Genomic DNA, 24,882 nt, shown 5'->3' on the forward strand with positions numbered 1-24,882 from the left:
AAGGACCCCCTGGCCGAGGGAGCTGGGGGGAGATGGTGCCTGTGTCAGGGGCCAGAAATATTTATGGTTGTAAGGCAGATGGTCTCAGCACTTGGGGCTGGGGGTGGGGGGGGGGGCACTGTTCGTGTGGCCACACTGGCCGCCCCCGCCAGTCCTGTGGTTCCTCCAGCACCATGGTGTGCCAGGCGAGCCACTGGCAGCCCCATAGCACCAGGAGAAATGCCAAAGCTCGTGCAAAAGGACAAAGCCTGGGGCCACTGGGTGACCCCTGGTTCCTTGCCTGGCTGTGGGGCTGCCCCCCGGGGTCACCTTTTCCCCCTGGGGTCACCACCAGCAGGAGACCCTCGGCTGCACCCACCAGCTGTGGTGGGTGCTTGGGTGGGTACTGGTGGTCTGCTCCTTATGGGGGGACTCTGGCCAGAGGGAAGGGAGCCCTGGGGCAGGGAGGGTGCTGGGCACGGTGGGGCTGCCCCAGTGGCTCTGAGCATCGAGGGGCACCCTGGGAGTGGGGTCTGGAGCCAAGGGGACACTGGCAGTGACAGAGCAGGGGACTTCCCAGGTATCAGGCAGTGGCTCCCTAAGGAAAATGGGTGCCGGTGGGCAGGTGGGTGTGTGTCCCCACCACATGTGCCATATGCACGTCCCTGCCGTGTGACCATGTCCCCACCTGCCCATGGCCACGTGTGAGTGTGGGACTCCCAAGGCAGCTCTGTGCCCAGGGCAGAGCCCCCCAAGCAGCCGTGCCAGCCAAGGAACCCACGGCTCAGGGGTGATGCTCATTCCCCTGGGGTCTGCAGGTGGCAGGGGCTGGGGTTCTGGGGGTCCCTGCCCACCTCCCTGTGCCAGTGCCCAGCAGGGGCAGAGCCCCTTGCCCACACTGCTCCGCCCAGGGTGCCTCTAGTAGGGGCAGACCCCTGGTTTGGGTGCCATCTGCCCCCTCCCAGCCTGAGCCCCCCAAGCGATCCGTGCTTCTGCACACAGCAATGTTTTCGGGGGTGGGGGGGTTTGCCCCCAGGCCCACCCTGGGTTTGGGGCCGTGGGCTGTGCTGCCCCAGGACAGCACCTCTGAGGGGGGGGCGTCCCTACCCCTGGGCTGGGGAAGAGTTTGGGGTCCACCAGCACCCACAGTCTCAGCTGGGCTACGCTGGCCGTGGCAGGGGGTCTGGGCCCCCTGTTAGCCCTGTGGCAGTGCTGGTGTGCGGCTGTTCGCTCCCCTGGCATGCGTCGAGCTGCAAGGCCTCAGCTGCCTTCGAGGGGGTCCCTGCATGGGTGCTGCCCACCTGGGCAGAGCTGGGCAGTGGCAGTGGGGGACATGGAGACTCCCCCCACTCCTACCTGGTCAGGGTGCTGGGGGGTGCGGGAGGGGGTGGGACGAATATCAGGTGGCTCCTGGGGTGGGTGCTGGGGGGGTTGGTGGGGACAGGGACCCAGCTGAGCTGCCCTGGGACGGGGGGGCACCCTGTTCTGAGGCAGCCGCAGCCCCCACCGCTGGGTGCACCCCATGGCGAAGGGCTGGGGATCCCAATACCCTGCCCCATGGGGCCATCCCAGCTCCCACCCAGTGAGGGGCAGGGGGGTCTGACCCCGGGTGAGGGGGGCAGCTTCCCGGGGGTCCCGTGGGTCTGGCGTGGGATGGAGCGCCGCATCTGCCTTTCCGGGACTCCAGCAACAGGAACAATGTGGGGGGCCGAGTGGGGGCTGAGTGCTTCCAGCTGGGCTGGGCTGGGACCCTGAGCTGCCCGGGGTGCGGGGGCAGGACCCCAGGGGGCCGTGGGGTGCAGGGTGAGTGCTGGGAGTGTGTGCATGGGGGTGAAGCCCCCCATCCCCCCTCCCTGGGGCTGTACCCACAACCCCCATGCACTCCTGCTGCTGTGGGGCTGGTGTCACCATCCCTGGGGTGTCCCCATGCGCCACCCCCTCCCTGCTGACAGACCCCCAAGCCAGTGCCCTTCTGCAAGGCCTTTTATTTCCATGTCAGAAAGCACCCCTGCTCCGAGGGACCCTGGCACCTCTGTCCTGTGCCACTGCCACGGGGGGACTGGGACTCCGGCAAGGGCACCCTGTCCCCAAGGGCAGGCGGGGGGCTGCCCCAAGACCCCCGCAGTCACCCCGGGCAGGGGCCAGGGCCACCAGGCGAGGACCCAGCACCGAGGGAATGGGCACTGGTGGGGACACACGTGCTGACACTGAGCAGGGCACAGCAGCATCACCATCACTGCAGTGGCACAACACAAGGGGGGACACATGGGACACCTGCACGGGTAGCATGCAGGCCCGGGGGAGTGGGGTTGGTTGTTTTTTTTTTCCCTTTTTCTTTATTTACAAAAGTCCCGGCTGCTCCCTCCCAGCTGGGAGGACAGGGAAAACCCTGGCAGGAGCTGGCAGTGCCAGGGCTGGGGGTCTCCTGCCCACCCTGCCAGAGCCCCTGCCCACTGGCTCGCCTGCTGCTAAAAATAATAATAATAATTATTATTATATTAATAATAATAGTGATAATAATGAGAAAAGAGCTGCAGTTGTGTCCTGGGGCAGCCAGCCCACGCAGCTGATGGGGTCAGGAATCATGCTGTCCCCATGCTGGGGTTCAGCTCGGGGGCCAGGGCAGCCCAGACCCCCGCCCGGGCGGCACCGAGGCCCCGATCCTGCACGGGGGTGCGGGGCACACGCAGAGATCCGGCCTCGGTCACCTGGGAACTGCGAGTGGGCGGCTCCAGATGTGGAGCTGCACATCTGGGGAGAGAGCGCTGGCCATGGTGGTAAGAGAGCCGGGAAGCGTGGGGGGGGAAGCTGGGTCCCACCGGAGCATCCATTCCACCCCCAAGCATCCATCCTGCCCTGGAACATCCCTCCCACCCCCGAACATCCATGTTGTCCTGAAGCATTCATCCTGCCTCAGAGCATCCATCCCACCCCACAGCATCCATACCACCCTGGAGTATCCATCCTGTCCTGGAGCATCCATCCCACCTCTGAGCACCCACCCTGCCTTGGAGCATCCATCTCACCTCCAAGCACTCATCCTGCCTCGGAGCATCCATCCCACTTCCATGCATCTATCCCGCCCCAGAGCACCTCTTCTGCCCCAGAGCATCCATCCCTCCCACCTTGGAGCATCCTGCCCACGGCTGCCACTGCCCCACACTCCCACAGGTCACTCGGTGTCTTTCTGAGGCTAAACCCAGAGCGTTTGGGTTATTCCCGGGGCTCCCCCGAGGCCCCTCGGGGGGCTGCCTGCCGAGCCGAGCCGTGCCAAGCCATGCAGGTGCTGGTCCTGGCCAGGCTCACCCCCTTGCGAGTGGGCTGAGTTCCGTGGGGCCAGGCTGGGGTGGCCACAGGGCAGTGGGGTGGTGGGTCCCACAGCCCCGCGCGCCCCAATCCCCATGGAAGCGCCCAGGAGTGGGTCGGAGGAGCCGGCACTGCCACGCTGCATGGCCACTCTCAGTCCTGCTCCGTGTCGCGGCTCCAGCGCCGTCCCAGCTCATGTGGGTGGCACGAGGCGGCCGGGCACGGCTGCAAAGGAAGGTGAGGGGTGGGCACGCTGCAGTGGGGGACTCCTGCCCACCTTGGCTCTGCTCCCCTTGCCCGTCCCAACGGGATGGGGGAGTCCAGCGCATCCCAGGACCTACTGTGCTTAGGAATAGGCCAGTCCCTGGAGCGGCCGCGCGGGCGTGTGGAACTTGTCCGAGTCCTCGAAAGCGGGGTCTGAGCAGTGGGAGGGAGGCACAGAGAGGGGGTGAGCCGAGGCAGGGGAGCGGGGGGCTCAGGGCCGAGGGTGGCATGGTGCACCCACCCCCGTGGTGCAGCCCCAGCCGTGCCCCCGCTGCAGGGAGGGGGCATGGCATCAGGCAGGGGCGCAGGCAGGCGAGCACAGGCAGCCGGTAGGGAGGGGTCTGCTCGGGCAGGGTGCTGCTGGGAACCCCCTCCGTGGGGCAGGGGGCACCCCGTCACGGGCAGGGAGGGCAGCCCTGCCTGCACTGGTCTCACCTTGCAGGCTGCTGCTGCTGGTGCTGGCGCAGGCAGGTGGCGGGGAGGTCTGCGGCCGCACCACGGGGGCGAAGGCGCTTTTCTGTTTCACCGCTGAGATCATGTTGACGGGGGAGAAGGAGAAGACCCCGGTGGGGGTGGAGGCGTTGGTGCCTGACGGGAGGGTGATGGAGGAGGCGCCCAGCGGGGGGCTGGCGGGCATGACTGTGGGGAGAGACCCACTCAGGCCAGGTAGAGCTGGGTATGGGGCATCGTGCCCCATGCGGGATGTCGGCACATCCTGGGCCACACCACGTGGGACCCAGCTTGCAAGGGACATGGCCAGGGCCAGGGCTGTCCTTGGCTCAGCTGACTGTGTCCCCACTCCCCCTTGCCCTTGCTGCCAGTTTTGGCGACACCCCAGGGCTGCTGCATAGCTTTGGGACATGCCAGGGCTGGTGCACCGTGTTAGTGACACCAGAAGCTGATACACAGTGTTGGGGACACCCCAGGTGCATCTTTGGGACACCCCAGAGCTGGTGCATGGTGCTGGGGATGCCCTGAGGCTGGCACATGGCTTTGGGACACCCCAGGGCTGGCGGGTGGCATTGGGGACACCAGAAGCTGGTGCATGGTGTTGGAGACACCCCAGGGCTGGTGCATGGTGTTGGTGACACCCTGGAGCTGGCACATGGTGTTGGGGACACCCCAGGGTTGGTGCATGGTGTTGGTGACACCCTGGAGCTGGCACATGGTGTTGGGGACACCCTAGGGGCTGGCACATGGTTTTGAGGACACCAGAAGCTGGTGCATGGTGTTGGGGACACCCCAGGGCTGGTGCATGGCATTGGGGACACCCTGGGGCACTGACTCACTGGCGTAGGGGGAGTTGGCGGTGGAGCCATTGAGGAAGCTGGGGGAGCCGGGCACCCCCAGGCCAGCCATGGTGCTGCCGCCGTAGCCGTTGATGCCGGTGCCACCGCTGTAGCTGCTCTGCTGTGGTGTGGAGCTGGGCACGTAGCCCCGTGGCGAGACACTGCCCGTGTTCCGGGAGTAGCCTGGGGGCGAGAGGGGGCAAGAGGGGCCGGGGATGGCACGGGGCAGGCAGGGACCCCCTCCTGCTGCCCGGCGTGGCCCCCAGCCCACCTTGCTCGGTGCCCTGTGGCGAGTCACCGAGGTTGACAGCCAGCTGGCTGCCGAAGGAGTTCACCCCCATCATGCCGGCGGGGCCATGGGTGCCAGCCAGCGAGGACAGCTGGCCGGGGTTGCGGGGAACGCTGTAGAGCGCCTCAGCGATGTCTGCCGCTCGCTTCAGGATGATGTCCTGGGGGAATGGACATGGGGGTGGCATCACCCTGTGGCACACAGAGCCTGGGGTGACCCTGGGGCTGCACGGGGCAGAGATGGGGTGGGGGCGGCCAAGACCCCCCAGCTTGTGTCACCTCCCAGGGCACCTCAGGACACAGGATGGGCAGTGATGGGGCGAGGGGTCTGAGACCCCCCAGCTCGTGCCGCTGGCCAGGAAGGACGTGGGAACAAAGGCAGCTTTGGAGGCGCCAGCCCCGCAGCCTGACCCGGCAGCTCTCCTTCCTTGCAGGTGGGGGGCTCGGGGAGGGGGGCCCACAGAGCTGACTCAGCGCCTGAGGAATCCTGATGTGAAGCAGATGTGGGGCTGGGAGCCCAGGGCCGGCTCCTGTGTCCTCGGCTCCAGTGCTGTGGGCTCAGCGTGCACACCCCACTGAGCCGGCAGGGTGGGGGGCTGGGGGCTGGAGGGTGGGAAGAGCTGGGGGGGCTCGGCAGGCCTGGGGGGCCACGGTACCTGGTTGCTGTGTGGCATCCCATAGAGAGCTTCCACCAGGTCAGCCGCCCGCTTCAGCAAGACCTCCTGGGCAGGGAGTGGGACGGGGCTCGGGGGGGGCCGCACCCCCGCCCCAGCCCCCTCTGCCCATGGGGAACATGCAGACACCCTGCCCCACCATGTCCCCATGCCGCTGACACGTCCCCACACTGGCGACATGTCCCCACGCCAGCACCTCCCTGAGTTGCCATGCAATGCCCAAAGCCCCAGCCCAGCAGGGGACTGTTGTGCTTCCCCCAGCCCCCCCTGAGCTCCCCATGTACCCCCCCTCCACCCCATGTACCCCCCCTCCACCCCATGTACCCCCCCCAGCCATCCCGGCCCTGCACTCCGCCAGACGCTCGCACACAGTGGGAGCTGGGGGTGAGAGCCAGGCCAGCCCACCGGCTGCACCCAGCGCTGGGGGGCACCAGGGCTCTGTGCCCCCCTTCCTGTCCCTTGGGTACTGCCAGGGAAGACCCCTGAGTGTGGGTGAGGTGGTGCCCAGCACCCACGGGTGATGGCAGGTCCCATGGGTGTCACTGGGTGCAGCAGAGAGCACCGCATGGCACCCCTGCCAAACCCCGGGGGGGTCCCTACCTTGGGCAGGCGCTCAGGGTCCCCCGGGGTGGCGGGGTATGACCTTCTGCAGCCGCTGAAACCCGTAGTCGATGGTGGGCTCATTCAGTGCTGCCGAGAGAGAGGGGCTCAGCCACCCCAGCCCCCCTGCCCCACCCCACGGGGAAGCTGAGGCACATACTGTGGGGCACAGGGCTGAGCCGTGGCATAGCAAGGGGGGCAACACCCCCTGCAGGGACACCTCAGCTGTCCCCTGCCTGTGCCAACAGCCCCTGTGCCCCTTCCTCTCCCACCCCCTGTCTGGCAGCTGCGGCCCCCAGCCCCACTGCTGGGGGTCCTAGGGGGGCAGGACGGTGCCGGAGTGGGGCAGGAGCCAGGGCGATGTGCAGCATGGAGCTGGTGTGAGGACAGACCTTCCGAGCTAGCAGCAACACGCTACGGCACACGGCACATGGCCACCATGGCGGGACCGATTGTCCACTGCACTGGGCACACTGCCCCGCTCACCCCACACACGTGTGCATGGCCCCGCTCACCCCACACACGTGTGCATGGCCCCACTCACACCACACATGTGTGCATGGTCCTGCTCACACCACACACGTGTGCATGGCCCCACTCACACCACACACATGTGCATGGCCCCGCTCACACCACACACGTGTGCATGGTCCTGCTCACCCCACACACGTGTGCATGGCCCCGCTCACCCCACACACGTGTGCATGGTCCCACTCACCCCACACACGTGTGCATGGCCCCACTCACACCACACACGTGTGCATGGCCCCGCTCACACCACACACGTGTGCATGGCCCAGCTCACCCCACACACGTGTGCATGGTCCCGCTCACCCCACACATGTGTGCATGGCCCCACTCACACCACACACGTGTGCATGGCCCCGCTCACCCCACACACATGTGCATGGCCCCGCTCACCCCACACACGTGTGCATGGCCCCGCTCACACCACACACATGTGCATGGCCCCGCTCACCCCACACACGTGTGCATGGCCCCGCTCACACCACACACATGTGCATGGCCCCGCTCACCCCACACACGTGTGCATGGTCCTGCTCACACCACACACAGGCACACTGCCCTGCTCGCACCACACACACCTGTATGGCCCCACTCATCACACACGTGTGCATGGCCCTGCTCACACCACACACAGGCACACTGCCCTGCTCGCACCACACACACCTGTATGGCCCCACTCATCACACACGTGTGCATGGCCCTGCTCACACCACACGTGTGTGCACAGCGCCCTGCACACATGTGCAGGGCCCCTGGGCTTGCTGCCTGGGGGTTTCAATAGCAGTCTGCAGTAACCCTCACCCCCTCACCCCAGTCCTACCCCCTCCCCTTGTGCCCTGCCCAGCCCTCACCCTAACCCAGCGCCATGCCAACTGTGGGGGGTCCCTGGGCAGGGCAGTGGGCACAGAGATCCCCTGGGCACCCTCCTGGGGGCTCTGTGCCCCCTTCCCGGCAGTCTGCGCCCCCCTCACCGGTGTAGACGAAGCGTCCTGGGGCACCCTTGCAGAACTGCTTGGACTTGTAGGAAAGCGTGACCTCCACCACGCCGGGGATGTGCCGCGGGGGGGGTCTGCACCCGGATGGCGTGAGGTGTGATGAGCTGAGGGGTGAGACGGGGCTCAGCCCATGGCCGTGGCAGGGGGTCACGCCAGCTCCCCCCGCCGCCCCCCCCCACAGCCCCCTACCTCACTCCACACCAGCATGGTGCCAAAGACGACCTGCAACCCATCAAAGAAGTTGTCGCCGATGACGATGACGGTGGCACCTCCAGTGGTCCAGCCCTCGCTGGGGCTGATGGCTTTGATGCAGGGGGTGGCTGCTTCGGGCAGGAGGGGAGAGACAGGGCAGCAGTGAGTGTGGGGGCACGCGCGGCGGGAGCGGGGGGCGCCGGGGTCGGGGCCGGGGGCGCGAGGCTGGGGGAGAGAAGGCAGAGAGGGAGAGCAGAGGCAGAGAGTGAGAACCAGGCAGTGGCGTGGGGCTGGGGGACAGACATGGGCAGTCACAGACACACGGACACACAGACGCGGGTGGGGATGGAGCAGGAGAGCACGTGCAGGGATAGACAGGGAGGATGGAGAGTGCATTGGCATGGGCAGCTGCCCAGGAGCATGCACAGGACAGATGGACAGACAGCAAACAGGGCAGACAGATGGACAGGACACATATGCACTGGACAGGGAGATACAGACGGACGTGGTAGATGCACGGACGGATGGAGCAGCGGATGGACAGAGAGCACCCGGGAGGCCAGGACAGTCTGCACATGTAGGACAGACGGAGGGACGAAGGGACAGACAGCAAACACATGTGCATGGCAGGTGGATGCAGAGGCCATGTGTGCGTGCTGGGCAGATGGACAGGTTGTCAATAAGGGGCCGGGTGCCCACCTCCAGGGCTGCCCGGGGTGCCCAGGGCAGAGAGGTGCCAGGGGAGCCGAAGCAGTGTGGGGCACAGCTGGGCACAAGCACGCCTCGCCTCTGGGGTCCCAGCATGGGCATGCAGTCTCTGAGGCTGCCCTGGCGCCGTGGGGTATGCACAGCTGGGGGGTTACCCTGGCATCGTGGATGGCCCGTCGATGGGGCTGCCCCAGCACTGTGGGGTGCACATGGCCGTGGGGCTGGCTCCGGCATAGCCGGGGCAGGGGATGTGGCAGTGGGAGCAGCACCCACTGGGATGGACAAGCATCTGCCCCTCCGTGCGGCTAAGACACGTGCCGGGGCATGGCACACGTGTGTACGTTAGCGTGTGCTCCGTGTGCACGCCAGGTGCCCATCAGGGACTCACCTTCGGAGGGGTCGAGGCGCCGTGCCCGCCGCCCATGCTTGGAGTTGTTGTGGACAAACATGTTGTCTGACACGGCCAGGACGTGGCCATCCACGTTCACTGTCGTCGACACAACCACCTGCAGGACAGCCAGCTCAGGGCCACCGTGTCCCTGCGCCCCACGGCCACACTGGTGCCCAGTCCTGGGGCCACTGCAGAGGCCAGGGGTGGCATGCTCTTCCATGGGGACCCTGTGGGGTCCTACCCCCTGCCATGGGAGTGTCACCCCACACTGGGGTCCTCAACCTCTGCTCATCTCTTGTGCCCCCCTGCACCCCTGAGCATCCCAGGGCTGTCATGGGTGCCCTCTGGACCCTTGTGCCCTGGTGGTGACACACATGTGCATATCTGCACCTGCATGGCTGTGCACGCCTGTGAGCACATGGGTGTACATACATGTGCACGTGCCGAGGGGCATGTGTGCATCTGCACATGCATGCGTGTGCAGAAGCACTTGTGTGTACGTGTGCACACACAGGTGTGCATACCCCCGTGTGCATGCATGCGTGTGCCCCCAGAGCTGTGCAGTGCTGCAGGGTCCCAGCCCCGGCCCTGGCACTCCCATGGCATCAGCACCAGCCCGTCACCATGCCACTGGCCTGGGGACCCTGGACCCAGGGGACATCCCAGCCCATCCTCTGAGGCTCCCCCCGCGCACCCCGCTTCCCCCCCCCCCCCCCCCCCCCCCCCCCCGCCCGCCTCCAGCGTGGACTTGGCTGCTCTCCCGGAGCTGCTTGGCGCTATGCAAATTGGATAGGTCGTTAATCATGTAAAAATGTCACAATTATCATATCTTTACGAGAGGCCCTAATGAAGGCGCCCGTGCTGGGTGGGGGACGGGCCGGACCCCCCCTCTGCTCCGCTCCCGAACTTCCAGATGCTGTGGGGAGAGCTGGGCTGCGGGCAGGGGCCGTGGGGAGTGTGCAGGGAGCCAGGGGAGCTGGGGGCTGCCGAGGGGGACATGGGAGTCAGGGTTTGCGAAGAGATCGAGGGAAATTGGAGTTTGCCCGGGAGGATCTGCAAAGCGGGCGAGGGGAATCGGGGTTTGCAAAGGGGTTCAAGGAGAATTAGGGTTTGCAAAGGTAGGCAAGGGGAGCTGGGGATTTGCACAGGGGTACAAGCAGAATTAGGGTTTGCAAAGTGGTTGAGGGGAATTAGGGTTTGCAAGTTAGGGTTTGCACAGGGGGTAAAGGTGTTGGGGTTGGCAAATTAGGGCTTGCAAAGGGGTTCAAAGGGAATCAGCGTTTGCAAAGGGGTTGATGGGAACCGGGATTTGCAAGTTAGGCTTTGCAAAGGGGGCAAGGGGAACTGGGGTTTGCAAAGGGCTTCAAGGACAATTAGAGTTTGCAATTTAGGGTTTGCAAAGGGGTTCAAGGGGAATTAGGGTTTGCAAAGGGAGGCAAGGGAAACTGGGGTTCACAGGTTAGGGTTTGCAAAGAACTGGTTGAGGAGTATTTGGGTTTGCAAAGGGGTTGAGGGGAATTACAGGCTCAATTCCCCCCTAATTCCCCTTGACCCCTTCGGGAAAACATGAGGTCTCCAACACTGTTCCCTCCTGCAGTCCCAGTGCGTGGGGCAGGGTTTGGAGGGAGATGGTGTGTGCTCACCTGGAAGCGCCGCATATCCCGGGGGTTCCCCGCATTCTTCAGGCAGTTTTGGTTGCATTTGAGGAAAAACTTGAGGAAAAACCTGGGATGGAAGGAAAGAACCCAGTGGTTGGTGCCAGCAAACTGGGGGGTGGTCCCAGAGACCCTGCTATCTCCCCCCCCCCCATCCCTTCCTGGTGCTGGAGCAAAGCTGGGGTGAGTGTCCCCACTGTCCTGGTGTCCCCAGATGGAGGTAGCACCATGTGTGTCCCACCATACACTGGAGACAAGCGTGGGTGCTCCCTGTCATGCACAGCGTCCTGTGCACCCCACCATGACGGGCACATGTGCACAGCTGAAAAGACACACCACGTGTGCACCCAGGTTTGCACGCTGCCGTGCGCACATGTGTGCACTGCACAGCTGCAGGGACCCCAGGACAATCTGTGGGACCCCCCTCAATGTGCAGGGTGCTGCCTCTCCCTGCCCATGGGGGTCTGGTAGGTGCCAGGCTGCTTCCCTGGTGGAAGACGGATGGGCAGGAGGGTGAGCTGCTCCCACCACGTCCCGGCCTGATGAAATATTCAGGCTGCTTGTCCACGGCCCTGTAATCAGCCTCGGCCCCTCAATAATTAATGGGCAGCAGCAGCAGCGGCAGCAGCAGCGGCAGCACTCACGCTAGGGGCTGGGACCAGAGGAGAGCACGTGGGGACCACGGTGCACATGCGTGGGGATCCTGGTGCACATGCGTGGGGACCACGGTGCACACTCCTGGGAGCACAGATACATGGGTGGGAGCACGGATCCAGGCCTGGGGCATGGCCAGATGTGCTCCCCAGGACCCCCACTCTGGGGCCCCCCTGTGCACACCAGTGTGCGCACCAGCACTCTCACCCCATGTGCTGTTGGGCACCAAGCTGAGAGAACCATCGCCCCTGCCCCTAGTTGTGGGCCACCCCATGGTGCATGGCCAAAGACATGCACAGCCATGGGCACCTTGCGTGGCCACACACGGGCACACTCACCCTGCACACACTCGTGTGGTAAGTGGCTGAGCTGTGCCAGGGCATCTCACCGTGCCCAGCTACGGCACTGTGCCAGCTCACCGCACTGTCCCAGCTCGCTGCACCGCACCAGGGCACTGTGCCACGCATGGCCGCTGCGCCGTGCCAGGTCACTGTGCTGTGCCAGGCCACTGTGTCCCTCTGTACCATCTCCCTCCTTTGGCCTGGCATGGGGCAGCCCATCTCCTGGCCTCCCCACCGAAGTGCCTGGGCTCTGCCCTGCCCACACAGGTGGCACTGTGGCAGGGCCTGGGCATTTCATGGCCACTGTGCCATCCTGCCCCATCCCAGCATCCATCCTGCCCCATCCCACTGTGCCACCCTGCCCTATCCCATCTCAGCAGCCTGTCCTGGCATCTCTCTGAGGATCTGACCCTGGCACCTTACCCTGACATCACTCCATAGCACCCTGCCACAGACCCCTGCCACCGGCCCCTCCAGCCACCCCCCCAAGAGCTGCAGCGGAGCTGGGGAGGGGGGCAGAAGGGTGGGGAGGGGATGCAGGTGCCCAGTGGGAAGGTTCCCATGGCTTTGTTAGCTGCTGGTGGAGGCTGGAGGGGAGGACGGGACCTCCAGAGATGACGAGGCACCTGGGGACGTGGGCACCCCTGGGCTCCCTGGGATGCAGGCACAGGGATGGGAGCAGTGGGCACAGTCCCCCTGGCCCCACATCCCTCCAATCCCATCCCTGGGGAGCATGAGTGAGGGTCACACAGCACCCGAGGCCATTGGGGTCTCTCTCATGGGATTCTGGGCACTCTGGGGGACCCCTGAACAGAGAGGGCACCCCAGAGTGTGCCCCACCGGGGGTCCTGCCCTCAGTCAGTGCTGGGGCACATGGAGAGGGGCTCCCACGCTGGCGCTGCTGAGACGCTGCCCATGGGGGACGGTTTTCGTGGGCAAGGGCAGGAAGAGGGGGACCCCCCCGTGTCCCCCCATCACCCATCACCTGGCAGGTGGTAATCAGGGGAAGGAAGGAGCTGAAAAACGGCAGGAAAACACTGCCCCCCCACCAGGAAATTGACAGGGGAGGCATGGGGCTGGGGGGTGACCCCCCCCGGCCCCCCCCCACCCCCCAGCCCTGGCTCTGCACTGCTGAGGGGGGGATAATCCTGAACCCCAGGTCGGCCTCGTCCCCCCCCCGAGCAGCAGCCGCACATATGGGCCCGGGAGTTAAAAATACAGGCACTGTGCATGCATTAGCATCCCTAATGCACAGCGCTCCCCATTTAATATGCAAATTCCCGGCGCTGCTGCCGAACACCTTCTGTTCCGAGCGCATAAATTTGAATTTGCAATTAGAATAATCTTGTATAATTAATGAAAAGCGTCAATTTTAGCTCCTAAGTAATTTGATTAACATGTTGATAGGGCACTTATCTGGCTCTCTAAACCAGTGGGGCTGGGCGTCGGGCTGGGGCGCGGGGCTGGGGGGGCTGGGGGGAGTGGGCGGCAGGCTGGGGACCCACCTGGCCCCGGGTGACCCCCGGGGGCCCTGGGGACGGAGGAGGATGCGGGGGCACTGGGAAAGCCGCCCCCCCGGGGCTTCCCTCAGCACAGAAGAGGGAAGGGGATGCCACCAGCCCAGGGATGTCACTTCCTTGAGGCACAGCCCCGAGGGGTCCTTAGGGAGAAGGGGGCTGGGGGGGCCTTGGGGGACACTGACCCTGGGGAGGGGGGTGGGATCCTGCTGGGATCGGCCCCAGCCTTCAGCACAGGGGGGTCACAGGGCACCCCAGGACCCCCTGCGCACTCCAAAAGCACCAGCATGGGTGCAGCACCCAGGTCACCTGCAGGACAAGGTGGCTGAGGGGATGGGGGTCAGAGGGACACCGTTACTGGGAGGTTTGTCTTGGCTGGGCAACAGCAGCTGCATCCCGTGGCCGTGCTGCAGTTCCAGGGGCCATGATCCCCACAGCTGGCCAGAGCACAGCTGGCCGTGGGTGGTGGGGGTGGCACAGCTGGCTGCCGCTGGCAGGGCAGAGGGAGCCCAGAGGTCGGGGACCTGCTGCAGGGGGCTGATATCATGCTGGGGGGCCGGGAGCGGGGCCTGTTCCACCCCTTGTCCCCAGGGACCCAGCACCTTCCAGCACCCCGGGGACTGGGCGCAGGGAGAAGCTGCCCACAGGGAACGCCCTGGGACCAAGGGACCCCACTTGCAGGCAGGGTGAGGTGAGGGGGGGCACAGTCCCCAACCTCCCTGCTTGCCCCCACCACAGCCCCAGTGAGAAGATGACAGAGCCCTGCAGGGCAAGCCAGGGTCCCTAAACCCCTCAGCACTCCTGGGCATTGCTTGGTGTCACCAGAGAGGTGCCAGCGTGCCAGGAGATGCATGGGGACAGAGGGATGAGGACACAACACGCTGGCTGGAGGGACAGAGGGACAGACAGGTGGCTGCAGACAGACAGACGGACAGACGGATGCCCACCCTAGTGCCGGGAGGATGCGGTGACCGTGCACACACCAGTGAGCGCCGTCTGTGCCAGGCTGGCCTCTCTGATTGCCCTCTGCCCTGGTCCGGTGGCTCGTCCTGCCAGGGAGGATGGCAGCATCCCTCCCCGCGGGCACACGCCTAAGGACACTGTGCAGCACTGGGGTGTCCCTGCGGCACGTGGCCCTGGCAGCGGGGCTGCCACGCGTGTTCCCCGCCACTCGCCCGAGCTGCTGGATGCCGTCTGATTTATTTATTTTGTTTGATGCACGTCGGAAGTGCCGCGCTGACGGCAAACGGCGCTTTCCCCATCTGTCACGGCTGGCTGTCACCACGGCACAGCCGCCAGCCACCGCAGCGAGCCAGACCGGGGGGCACCGTGCACCCTCCTGGCCTCCACATGCGGCTCCCCCAGCTCATTAGAGCTAATGAGGCAGCGCTCACACCCGGTCCCCAGCCCTGGGGACTCCCCGTGCCAGCTCCCGGGGGGTCCCCCTGCTGCTGCCCCCCTCCCTCCATCCCAGTGAGGTGCAGGGGGGTCCCACGCCCAGGCCCCCGGTACCTGTCGATGATGACGGGGTCGGAGGGGGTCTCGTTGCGGTTCCCGCAGCTCTTCTTGTCGCAGCAGCGGCTAGGCATGGCCAGGGAGAGGAGCTGGTGTGAGGGGAGCTGGGGGGGCCAGGGCCAGCCCCACACATCCCAGCCCCCAGGGGAAAATCTACCAGAGCCCCACTTCCCACCCTTGGACCCCCCACCACTGCCTAGCCCAGTGCTGCAAAGCAGGAGGGTCCTGCTCCACGGTGGGATGGGGTGGGAGGCAGAGGGGCCCGGGGGGATGGGCTGGGGTAGGGGGACGCCAGGTCAGGGACACTGGCTGTGGGGTGCCAGGGCGTGAGGGGCCCATGGCAGAGAGGGCATCCACTGTGGGGCTGGGCTCCGATCTGGGGCTCTGTGGGGCTCGGGGTACACCCCAGCCCCAGGAAACACTCTGTGAGCCATGGGGGGGGGCTCTGAACCGGGGGTCACCCAGCCCCACACCATCCCTGGGGGCTCCACGTCACCCACAGGGGACACGGCCAGACTGGGCTCATGCCACCACCAGCCACCGAACACGGCAGTGCCAGCCCTGGGGAGCGCAGCGGGTAGGGCGGCCTCGGCCCTGGCATCGTTAGCACGGCTCCTGGAGATCAATTAGCCGCGCTGGCACGGAGCACTAATTTGCACAAACACCGAGCGCGAGGGTGGTAAACAAGAGCGGCGCTAATGGGGCACGGGGGACCCCGCGCTGGCAGCAGGCAGCTGGGGCTCCCCCAGTCCTGCACCCCTGGTGCTGCTGGCCCCCCACGGGATCCCCGCCGGCCCCCACCTACCTGCACATGATCTCGTGGGTGAGGAGGACCCGGCACATCTCTGGGTTCTTGTCCTGCCCCTCGTAGATGATGGCCTGCGGTGGGGAGAGAGCGCGCAGGGGGGGGGGTGCCACCGCCTGTCTGTCCCCGGCCACGGCTCCAGCCTGTCCCCGACCCATGGACCTTCCCTGGGTGGGCCCAGCAGGCTGGGGGACCCCCTGGGCAGCCGGCGGGGGAGAGGGGCTGAGCCAGCCACGCGCCTCTGAGGAGTCATGGGGGCGGTTGTGCACACGCATGTGCCTGTGCACGGGTGTGTGCAGAGCTGCGCATGCCCACGCTGCGCACAGCTGCACGTGCCAGGGCATGGACACGTGTTTGTGCACGGGGCAGGGGGGTGTGCAAGCACAGGTGTGTCCGCTCTGCCCACTGGGTGTGCACACACAGCTGCGTGGCCTTACACACACACACATACAGATGTGCCTGGCTTGCACACACGTGTGCAGCAGTGCCTACTGTGCACACACAGAAGCAGGCCCACCTGGCATGCACACAAGTGCACACGCGTGTGCAGGCGGCCCCGGGGGCTCGGCGGCCGATGGGGTCAGGGGCTGTGGTGCCGGGGGTGCCAGCCTGGCCAAGCCACCAGCCCCACGCCGTTACCTGCTTGGACATGGAGTCGATGAGGCGCACGTAGAGGTCCTGCTCAGTCCGGAGCCCTGCGGCGAGAGGGGAGGGGTCAGCCCTGCCTGCGCCCCCCAGGCCCCCCGGCCCCGGCACCCACCGTTGCTGTACAGCAGCTGGAGCCGGTAGTGGATCCCGTTGTTGGTTTTCTCGCCGTTCTGCTCCTGGGGGGGAGGATGGTTGGATGGGAGGGGGGGACATGATGGTGCCCCCTTGGTGCAGCCCTCTGGCAGCCCCAGCCCCAGGCTATGCAGCTGCTCTGGCAACTTCCCACATGTGCAATGAGTTTGGGAGAGGTCTCAGCCTCTGCAGCACAGGCTCCCGTGCCCCTCCAGGAGCAAGGAATGGCTCAGTGGAGTGACCCCATCCCCGCCACAACCCCGTCCCCATGAAAACCCGGGGCTCTCACCCGCTCCTTCTCCACAAAGTCGATGAAGGAGGTGCGCTCGATCTCCACGGGCTGGCCCTGCCGGTCATACATGGCCAGGACAAAGTGGAAGAAGTTGGATTTCCGCAGGTTGGAGGGGGGCTGCTTCTCAAAGTGGGCTCGGGCCAGGCCCACCCCGCTGCCGGCAGGATGAGGAGGGGTGTGTGAGCATGGGTGGCTGCTGGGACCGCCAACACCCCCTCTCTGGGACCCCTAACTCCCCCTCCCCAGGGCCACCCCATGGCCAGGGGACAGACTCAGTGGGAGCTGCCAAACGCCCCTGTAGCAGGCAGCGATGCTCCTTGGGGTGCTGTGGATGGGGGGACACACAGAGTGGGACACATCAGCAGCATTCCAGGGGACAGCCAGCAGCTTTTCAGCCCCCAGCTCTGCCTAAGCCTGGGGCAGCCACTGGGGACAGGAGGGGACATCGCCAAGCCCTCTTCACCCCGGTGTGTGTCCTGCTGCCAACTCGCAAACCCACCACCTGGGCTGGCCCACGGCACCGGCTGCTCGGAAGGCCACTGCTGCTGCCCCTGCACGGAGCCCCAGCGTGACAGAACGGTGACAGCACGGGGGAGGGTGGCAGAGCCATCCCCAGGGACGATGGCTCCAGCACCGACCAGTCCTCATCCCGGCCACCTCATCCCCAGCCGGGCATGTGGTCCCTGTCCCCAGCGGTGTCCCTACCGGTGCTGCGGCAGCCAGCGCGGCGGCGGCAGTGTGGGGGGCCGCGGGAACAGACCAGCCCCAGTGCGGCAGCCAGCGGGGCAAGGGGGCCAAGATCAACACGCGGATGCGAAACGTTCCCCCCCTTTCCTGATTAAAAACATATCGGGTGACAAGGGAGGCAGGAGGGTGGGTTTGGCTCCCCCCACGCTGACCTCGGGGGGCTTAAGCTACCGGGGCCAGTTCCCACACTGCGCTGGGGACAGCCCCTGCACCCCACAGGGACCCCAAGCATGGGGCAGAACCCCACAGACCTCCCGCCCCGCCCCCGCAGTGTGGGGCAGGAGCCCTCAGCCCCCCCAGATGCTACCATGCCCTGCGGACCCCAGTGGTGTGGGGGCAGTGAGGACCTGGGCAGGGGTCAGCACCAGGGTGCACATAAGGGACACACACATATGCGCAAGAACAGACCCTGCTGCCCCCACACCCCAGCACTGCTCCTGGGAGCCCACCCAGGGGCACAGTTTGGGGGGTGATGGGCTGGGGGCTGGGTGTAACACCCCTCTGCCAGCCCAAGGGTCCCTCTGCCACCAGCCCTGCCCACCGAGGGACACAACTGTCACCTGATGGGTGGCTTGGGAATGGTGCAGGTTGGGTGGAGGTGTCACATCCAGACCCCTGCCTGCAGCAGCCTGTTGGGGGGCCATCAAGGAGAGCAGCCCTGGGGTGCGGGGACACAGTGCAGGGTGGCTGCAGACATGGCACAGAGAGGTGGGGGCACCTCTCTGCCTGCAGCTGGAGGATGCAGCAGATCACCGAGCACTGCCCCTGCAGGACCCCCTGCTTACAACCCACTGGGGTGGCTGCCCCAGCGATGGGGGTCCTTCTCTTCTGCATGTCCAAGCCCCCCCCACACTCCTTGCTTCTCCCAACACTGCTCCCATGGGCCCACCCTTGCACCCAGCTGCGTGGGGACATGGGGACATAGGGACACAGGGACATCTCCCAGGGTCCCACACAAGCCATAGCCACCAATATCTCCTCCAAAGATGAGAAGAAAACAGGGTTCAGCCCTTTGGCCACAACCTGCCCCTTCACTGGTCCCAGCAGCACCCCGGAGTCTGGGCAGAGCCAGCACAGGGTGGGGAGGGGACCCCACGCACCCCCATCTCCCTTAATGATGCTCCTTGGGCTTCAATTACGCCCAGACATCCCCCTCTGACCCAGCCCTGACCCAGCTGTGGGCACCAGCCAAGGCCAAGTGCGAAGCTCAGACCCTGAAAACCGTGGGGACACCTCTCAGGGGACACTTCTCTGGGGACACTTCGTCATGCTGGAGGAAGAAGCTTGTTAAAGTGATCACAGGGGAGCCAAAACATCTCCAGTCAGCAAATGCTGGGGCACGCTTACCTGGCACATGGCTACTGTGTGCATGGCCAACACATGTGTCCGGGCACATGTGTGCAGACATGTGCACACGCGTGTCCCCAGACACTGCTCTGCTAATGGCTGTGCTGGCTGTTGCTTGTCCCCCACCCACAGTGCCAACAGCTTTGCTCTGAGGGTCCATCCCCACGGTGAGGTGCTGACCCCACTGGGACCCCACAGCCTCACCGGGTCCCCATCCCAGTGTGCCCAGCAGGCACACCGCTCAGCTCCCCGAGGGATGGGGACCCCCAGTGCCATGGCCACCCCACCGTCCCCTGGCCCTGCCGCGCTGGCGCCCAGCCTTGGGGCTGCCAGCTGATGGGAAGGTGCTGCGGGCAGGGCAGGGCAGCTGCAGCAAACCAGCACCCCCCCCCCCCCCCCCCCATTCCCCTCCGCCCCCCCAAAGCTTCGGCCCTAAAGTGCTGGGGGGAGGCGATGGAGCTGTCAGCCCGGCCGGGTAATGGCTGCATCTCCGCTCCCAGCGCTGCCGAGACCCCAGCGCTCCGAGAGCCGAGCCCGGCTGCCATTAATTATTAAAGGCAATCAGAGCATTTCCTAGCAGAGGAGCCCAGCGAACGTCTCTTACAGTAAAGCAGCATCTTCCCTTGGCGGAGCCGCCAGGCACCCGGGGCACCGTGCAATTACGCAGCCACGGCTCCCCGGGTGGCTCTGCCAAACGTGGGGGGGTGGGGGGAGCGCCGGACCCCACCCAGGAAGTTGAGACCCTGCGTGGGCACTCTGCCTTGCCCCGGGACCCCGGCCCCCCTTCCCTCCCTGGGGCAGACCTGAGCAGCCCCTTTGCCCCCAGGGGCTGCAGTTATGGGTGCCAGCATCGCCCGGGAACTCTGCGGTGGCCGCAGGGTCCCACTAGGGGGTCTTTGCAGGGTGGTGGTATGACACCCCCTCAGCCAGGAGTCTGAGAGTGGTGCAGGATGTGGGATGGAGGCAGCCTGGGTCTGGGGGTGACAAGCACCCACGAGCATGTCCACACATGTGCCACAGCCAGAACGCATGGCACACACCCAGCTGCTGGACACCACGGCAGGATGGGGGGGACAGGGGGGCCTGGAGGACACCACAGGCTGCAGGGCAGCCGGCTTGGCAGAGGCGGGGGGGCAGGGGCTCTGTGACCCCCATCCTCACAGGCTGGGCACATGGCATGCAGGGCCCCATCGGCACACAGAGACACACAGGCAGCCACGACCCTGCCACTGGGCAGCATCGCTGCTGGAGCCACCGTGGTGGTCCCAGCCCCGTGCACATCCCCCCTGTTCCCCCGCACTGCCAGAGCTGGGGGTGGGTGGGAGGGGGCTGTATTGCACCCCCCTTTCTTGCGGCACCTGGGCACAGGGAAGTTTCTGGGTGTGCAGCAGCAACACCAGCACCTCCCTGCACCCCGGCTTGGACACAGCAGCCCCCTGCGCCAGCACATCCCCCCCCAGCTCCCTTGGGCCAGGTGGGACCCTTACTCCAGCCAGTCCCCGGGGGCTCCAGGCTGGGCTGCAGTGGTGGCTGTCCCCCTGGCGGTGCCTACGCTGGGCTGGGGCTGGGGTGTCTCTGCCGGGGTTGGGGGGGATCGCTGCCAGTTTTCAAGCATCCCAGAGTATCTGCAAACATGGCAGGTTTGTGGGGGACCCCGGGGAGCCCCAAGGGCTTCAGCCGCTGGGTGCAGCCTCCAGCACAGCCACAGTCCCCTGTAGAGAGCCGGTAGTGGAGCCAGTGCCACAGCTGGGGACCCCAAGCTTGGGGACAGTGCACACAGCCAGGCAATCTCATCCACAGAGTGGGTCTGTGCTGGAGGTGCTGGGGACGTCCCACTCTGCCGGGGCCCCGTGCAGAGGGAAGACGCCCCCCCAGACCCCCAAACCTGCTGGCCCCGGCTGGGCAGCGGGTGTGGGGCACCTCAGGGTGGCAGTGCGCTGGCTGGTCTGGGTCCCCTCACTCCTCCGTGCCGTGGGGCACATCCTGTCATCCCTGGAGAAAGCTGCAGCACGCTCCCACTCCCCGAAGTCCCAGGTGCACACAGCGGGGACCGCAGGAGCTGGGGTGCTGGGGACAGGGGTGACGGTGTCCCCCAGCTGCATTGGGACCCCTTTGGGCATAGGGTGGGAACAGCAGGGGACTGGGGTGCACAGAGCCCCCCAGGGAGGGCAGGGGATGGGGTGCACACAGCCCCGAGCCCCTGGCGAGGGCAAAGGATGGGGCCAGCCAGGGCACGGGAGGGCACTGGGCTGTGGCAAGCCCAGTGGTGTTGGCTGCCTGAGCGGCAGCAGCAGTTGCTCATCCCAGCCGATGCCACCAGCCCTGCCTGGGAGACACGGATGGCACCACTGCCAGCCCTGCCCTCACCCACTGTGGCTTGTCTCAGCAGAGCCAGGGCTCAGGACGCACGTCCCGGCACTGGTGGATGTACGGCACAGTGCGGCATGGCACGGCACGAGCCCCTCGCAGCTCCAGCAGTGGCTCCTGCCCTGCTGCCAGCACCCACTGGTGTTCCCAGCCCAGGGCAACAGGCCGGGCATGCACAGGGTGCCAGGATGCCCCAGGGACCGGGGGTGCTGATGCCCACAGGGGTGTGGGATAGCCAGGGTACAAGGGGCAGGGGCTACCCAGAGGCCCAAAGAGCCTGGGGCATGTGGGGTGCTCGAAGTACTCGGTGGGCACAAGGCACCTGGGATGCCCCAGAGGTCCAGGCTTCCCAGGGATCCCGGGGTGCTGAGGGTGTGGGGTGCCCGTGGTCCCCAGTGTGCCCAGGGCATGCAGGGCACCAGAATGCCCATTGTGCCCAGGATGCCCACAGCACCTGGGATGCTCAGAGCACCCGGGATGCCTGCAGAGTCTGTGGTACCTGGGATGTTTGTGGTACCCGAGATGCTCATGGTGCTCAGGATGCTTGCGGTGCCCAGGATGCCCATGGTGCCCGGGATGCCCACAGCACCTGGGATGCCCACAGTCCTTGGGATGCCTGCGGAGCCTGGGATGCTCGTGGTGACTGGCATGCCCACAGAACTTGGGATGCCTGTGGAGCCCAGGATGCCTGCGGTGCCCGGGATGCCTGCAGCATCCCTGGATGCTCTCAGAGCCCAAGACGCTTGCAGAATCCAGCATACCCACAGCACCCGAGATGCCCACTGCACCCAGGATGCCTATGGAGCCCAGGACACTGCTGGAGCCTGGAACGCTCACGGAGCCCAGGATGCCCGCAGTGCCCGGGATGCCCATGGAGCCTGGGACATTGCTGGAACCTGGGATGCCATGGAGCCCGGGATGCCCGCAGTGCCCGGGATGCCCGCGAAGCCCCTTACCTCTGCGCTGCCGTGCTGGCGTCCAGGATGCCGGTACCCTGCAGCCAGCGGACGGAGGGCAGCCCGGCGGTCAGCGGCTCTTCCTTCATGGGCAGCCCCCCCCGGGGCAGAGCCTCCTGCACGGAGAACATGGCAGGGGCTCAGCGGGCCGCCCCCAACTTTCCTGCCCCGGGCCCGGCAGCGGAGCTCAGCGCCGGGCAGGTGCCGGGGGCCGCCGTCCCGGCCGCCGGGGAAGCAGCATCTGCAGCGGGCGGCCAGGAGGGAGCGGGGGGAGGCTCGGAGGGAGGCTCGGGGGGGCGGGAGGCGGAGGCAGGCGGAGGCAGGGCCGGAGAAGTTGGAGATGGAGGCGACCAGCAGCCAAGTGCGGGGACCGGGAGGGGAAGGGGCGGGGGGCAGGCGGGGGGGGGGAGGGATGGGGAAGGCAGGGGAGGGGTGGAGGGAGGGATGGAGGAAGGCTTAGGAGGAGCGGAGGGAGGGATGGGGAAGGCAAAGGAGGAGTGGAAGGAGGGATGGAGGGAGGCAAGGAGGGGTGGAGGGAGGGATGGAGGGAGGCAGAGGAGGGGTGGAGGGAGGGATGGAGGGAGGCTTAGAGGGGCTGGAGGGAGGGATGGAGGGAGGGAGGGAGGGAGGCTGAGAGGACTGGAGGGAGGATGGGTAAGGCAAAGGAGGAGTGGAAGGAGGGATGGAGGGAGGCAAAGCAGGGGTGGAGGGAGGGAGGCAGAGGAGGGGTGAAGGGAGGGATGGAGGGAGGCTGAGAGGAGGAGTGGAACGAAGGAGCGGGGAGGAGGCCGGAGAGGGGGCGCGGGAGGGGGCAAGCGCGGCCGGGCTGGGGCGGGGGCTCGTTACCGGGCGGGCGGCGGCGGGCGCGGGCGGCGGGGCGGCGGCGGCGGCGGCGGCGGCGGCGGCGGCGGCGGCAGCGGCAGCGGCAGCAGCAGCAGGAGCGGGCGGCCGGGGGGGCCGGGGGGCGGCAGGGGGCCGGGGGGGCCGCCTCCCCGTCGCCTCCCCGCGCCCCGGCCCCGCCGCCCCGCCGCGGCCACCAGCACCATCAGCACCAGCACCCGCCGCCGCGGCCCCGCCGCCCCGCCGGCCCGGGCCATGCCGCCGCCGCCTCCCCGGGGAGGCAGGGCCGGAGCCGCCGGGGGAGGCGGGGGCCGCGGCCGGGCAGGCTGACATCATTCCGGGGAGGAGCGGTCCCTCCCCGCGCCGGCGGAGGGGCTTCGGCGGCCAGCGCCGCGCCGGGGACCGGAGGGGGCACCGGGCAGCCCAGGGGCAGCCGGGGCGGGATGGACCGGGGAGCCTCCCGAGGCGCCCGGGGACAGCACCGTGCCTCCCCCCGCGAGAGACCCCGGGCAGGCCCTGGGGGTAGCCCGAAGGGGACCCTGCCGCGTCCCCCGAGGGACCCCGGGGGAATCCCAGACAGCCCCTGCGGGGCTCTGGGGACAAGCCAGCGGGACCCCAATGCACCCCCGGGATGTCCCGAGAGACCCCAGAAGCAGCCTGGAGGGGACCTCGCTGAGTCGCTGGAGGGACCCTGGGGAGATCCCAAACGGGCCCCAGGGACGCCCTGGGGACACCCCAGATGGGCTCTGGGGGGCAAGCCAACGGGACCCCAATGTACGCCCTTAGGATGCCCTGAGACTCCCCAGAGGTAGCCTTGAGGGGACCTTGCTGCATCCCCCGAGGGACCCTGGGGAGATCCCAAACAGCCCCTGCTGGACTCTGGGGACAAGCCAGTGGGACCCCAATGCACCCCCCGGGATGCTCTGAGAGACCCTCACCTGCACCTCACAAACCTATCGTGACCCAGCGGGCAGACCCTTGTGCCCCCTGTGTGCCCTGTGTGACTCCATCTGGGTCCCCCACACCCCTGGGGTCCCCTACACTGACCCTTGGTCACTGACCCTACAATGAGCCCCTTGGTGTGACCCCAAGAAGCTACCAAGCACCCCAAAAACCACACTGTGACTAACCATGACCCTTGAGATGCCCCACATGGGACCCCTGCACTCTGGAGACATCCCAGGGTGAACCCCATGCCCCTCAGCATACCCGAGGTGACCCCCAAAACCACCCCCAGGGCCCCACTTAAACCTGACTGACCCTCTCTGGGGCACAGCCAGCAGGGTCTCAGCCCCCCATGTCACTCTGCCCACAGCAGACCCACAGCAAAGGGGGCCCGTCCCTGTCCCCTGCCTGCTGTGCAGTCCCACCAGGCAGTGTATGGGCAGGGTGGGGGCAGGGTGCAAGGCAGGGAGGGGGGTGCCAGCCCTTCACAGCTGCCTCCAGTCCCTGCATCGCCACTGGCCTGGGGACCGGGAGCAGCCGGCAGGTACCCCAGCGTGGAGGCACCCATCCCAGCCTTTCCTGGGGCGTCCCCAACACCCAGCGGGGTGGGCTGGCAGCCCCAGGGGGGTGCGTGTTGCCCGGGAACCCTCGTCCCCGGGGAAGGGCCCCGAGGGAGGCTGAGGAGTCAAGGCTTTGCTGGGCAGCCAGCGTTGCCAGCCTGGGGGGAGGCAAGGGGGTCCCGGGGCAGCAGAGGCCTCTAGCAGCTGAAGGGGCTGGGAATCCCGAACCCCAAGTGGCCTCTGGCTCTCCCTTGCAGGGGGGGGGGATGCCAAGGGTGGCCCTAGGGGACCCCGCACAGGCCCTCACTGGGGGCAGCATCTCGCACACTGCACCCTCGCTCACATGC

The 24,882-nt window shown here is 66.7% G+C and overlaps 1 protein-coding gene across 1 annotated transcript; it reads right to left on the minus strand.

Annotated features, from left to right (window-relative positions):
• Positions 1 to 1,949: 1,949 nt before the first annotated feature.
• On the minus strand, positions 1,950 to 23,083 carry LOC121086396 (transcription factor COE1-like). Its single transcript, XM_040590101.1, is given in 20 exon segments — positions 1,950 to 3,510; positions 3,627 to 3,702; positions 3,985 to 4,188; positions 4,839 to 5,021; positions 5,110 to 5,287; positions 5,783 to 5,848; positions 6,401 to 6,427; positions 6,429 to 6,490; positions 7,900 to 7,993; positions 7,995 to 8,027; positions 8,113 to 8,246; positions 9,212 to 9,329; positions 10,858 to 10,939; positions 14,894 to 14,962; positions 15,702 to 15,775; positions 16,341 to 16,396; positions 16,462 to 16,525; positions 16,771 to 16,927; positions 22,191 to 22,306; positions 23,037 to 23,083. Coding segments are annotated over 18 exon segments (1,761 nt in total). The 5' UTR covers positions 22,280 to 22,306; positions 23,037 to 23,083; the 3' UTR covers positions 1,950 to 3,510; positions 3,627 to 3,631.
• Positions 23,084 to 24,882: the final 1,799 nt, after the last annotated feature.

Source organism: Falco naumanni, chromosome 1, assembly GCF_017639655.2.
Source record: "Falco naumanni isolate bFalNau1 chromosome 1, bFalNau1.pat, whole genome shotgun sequence".
NCBI lineage: Eukaryota > Metazoa > Chordata > Aves > Falconiformes > Falconidae > Falco > Falco naumanni.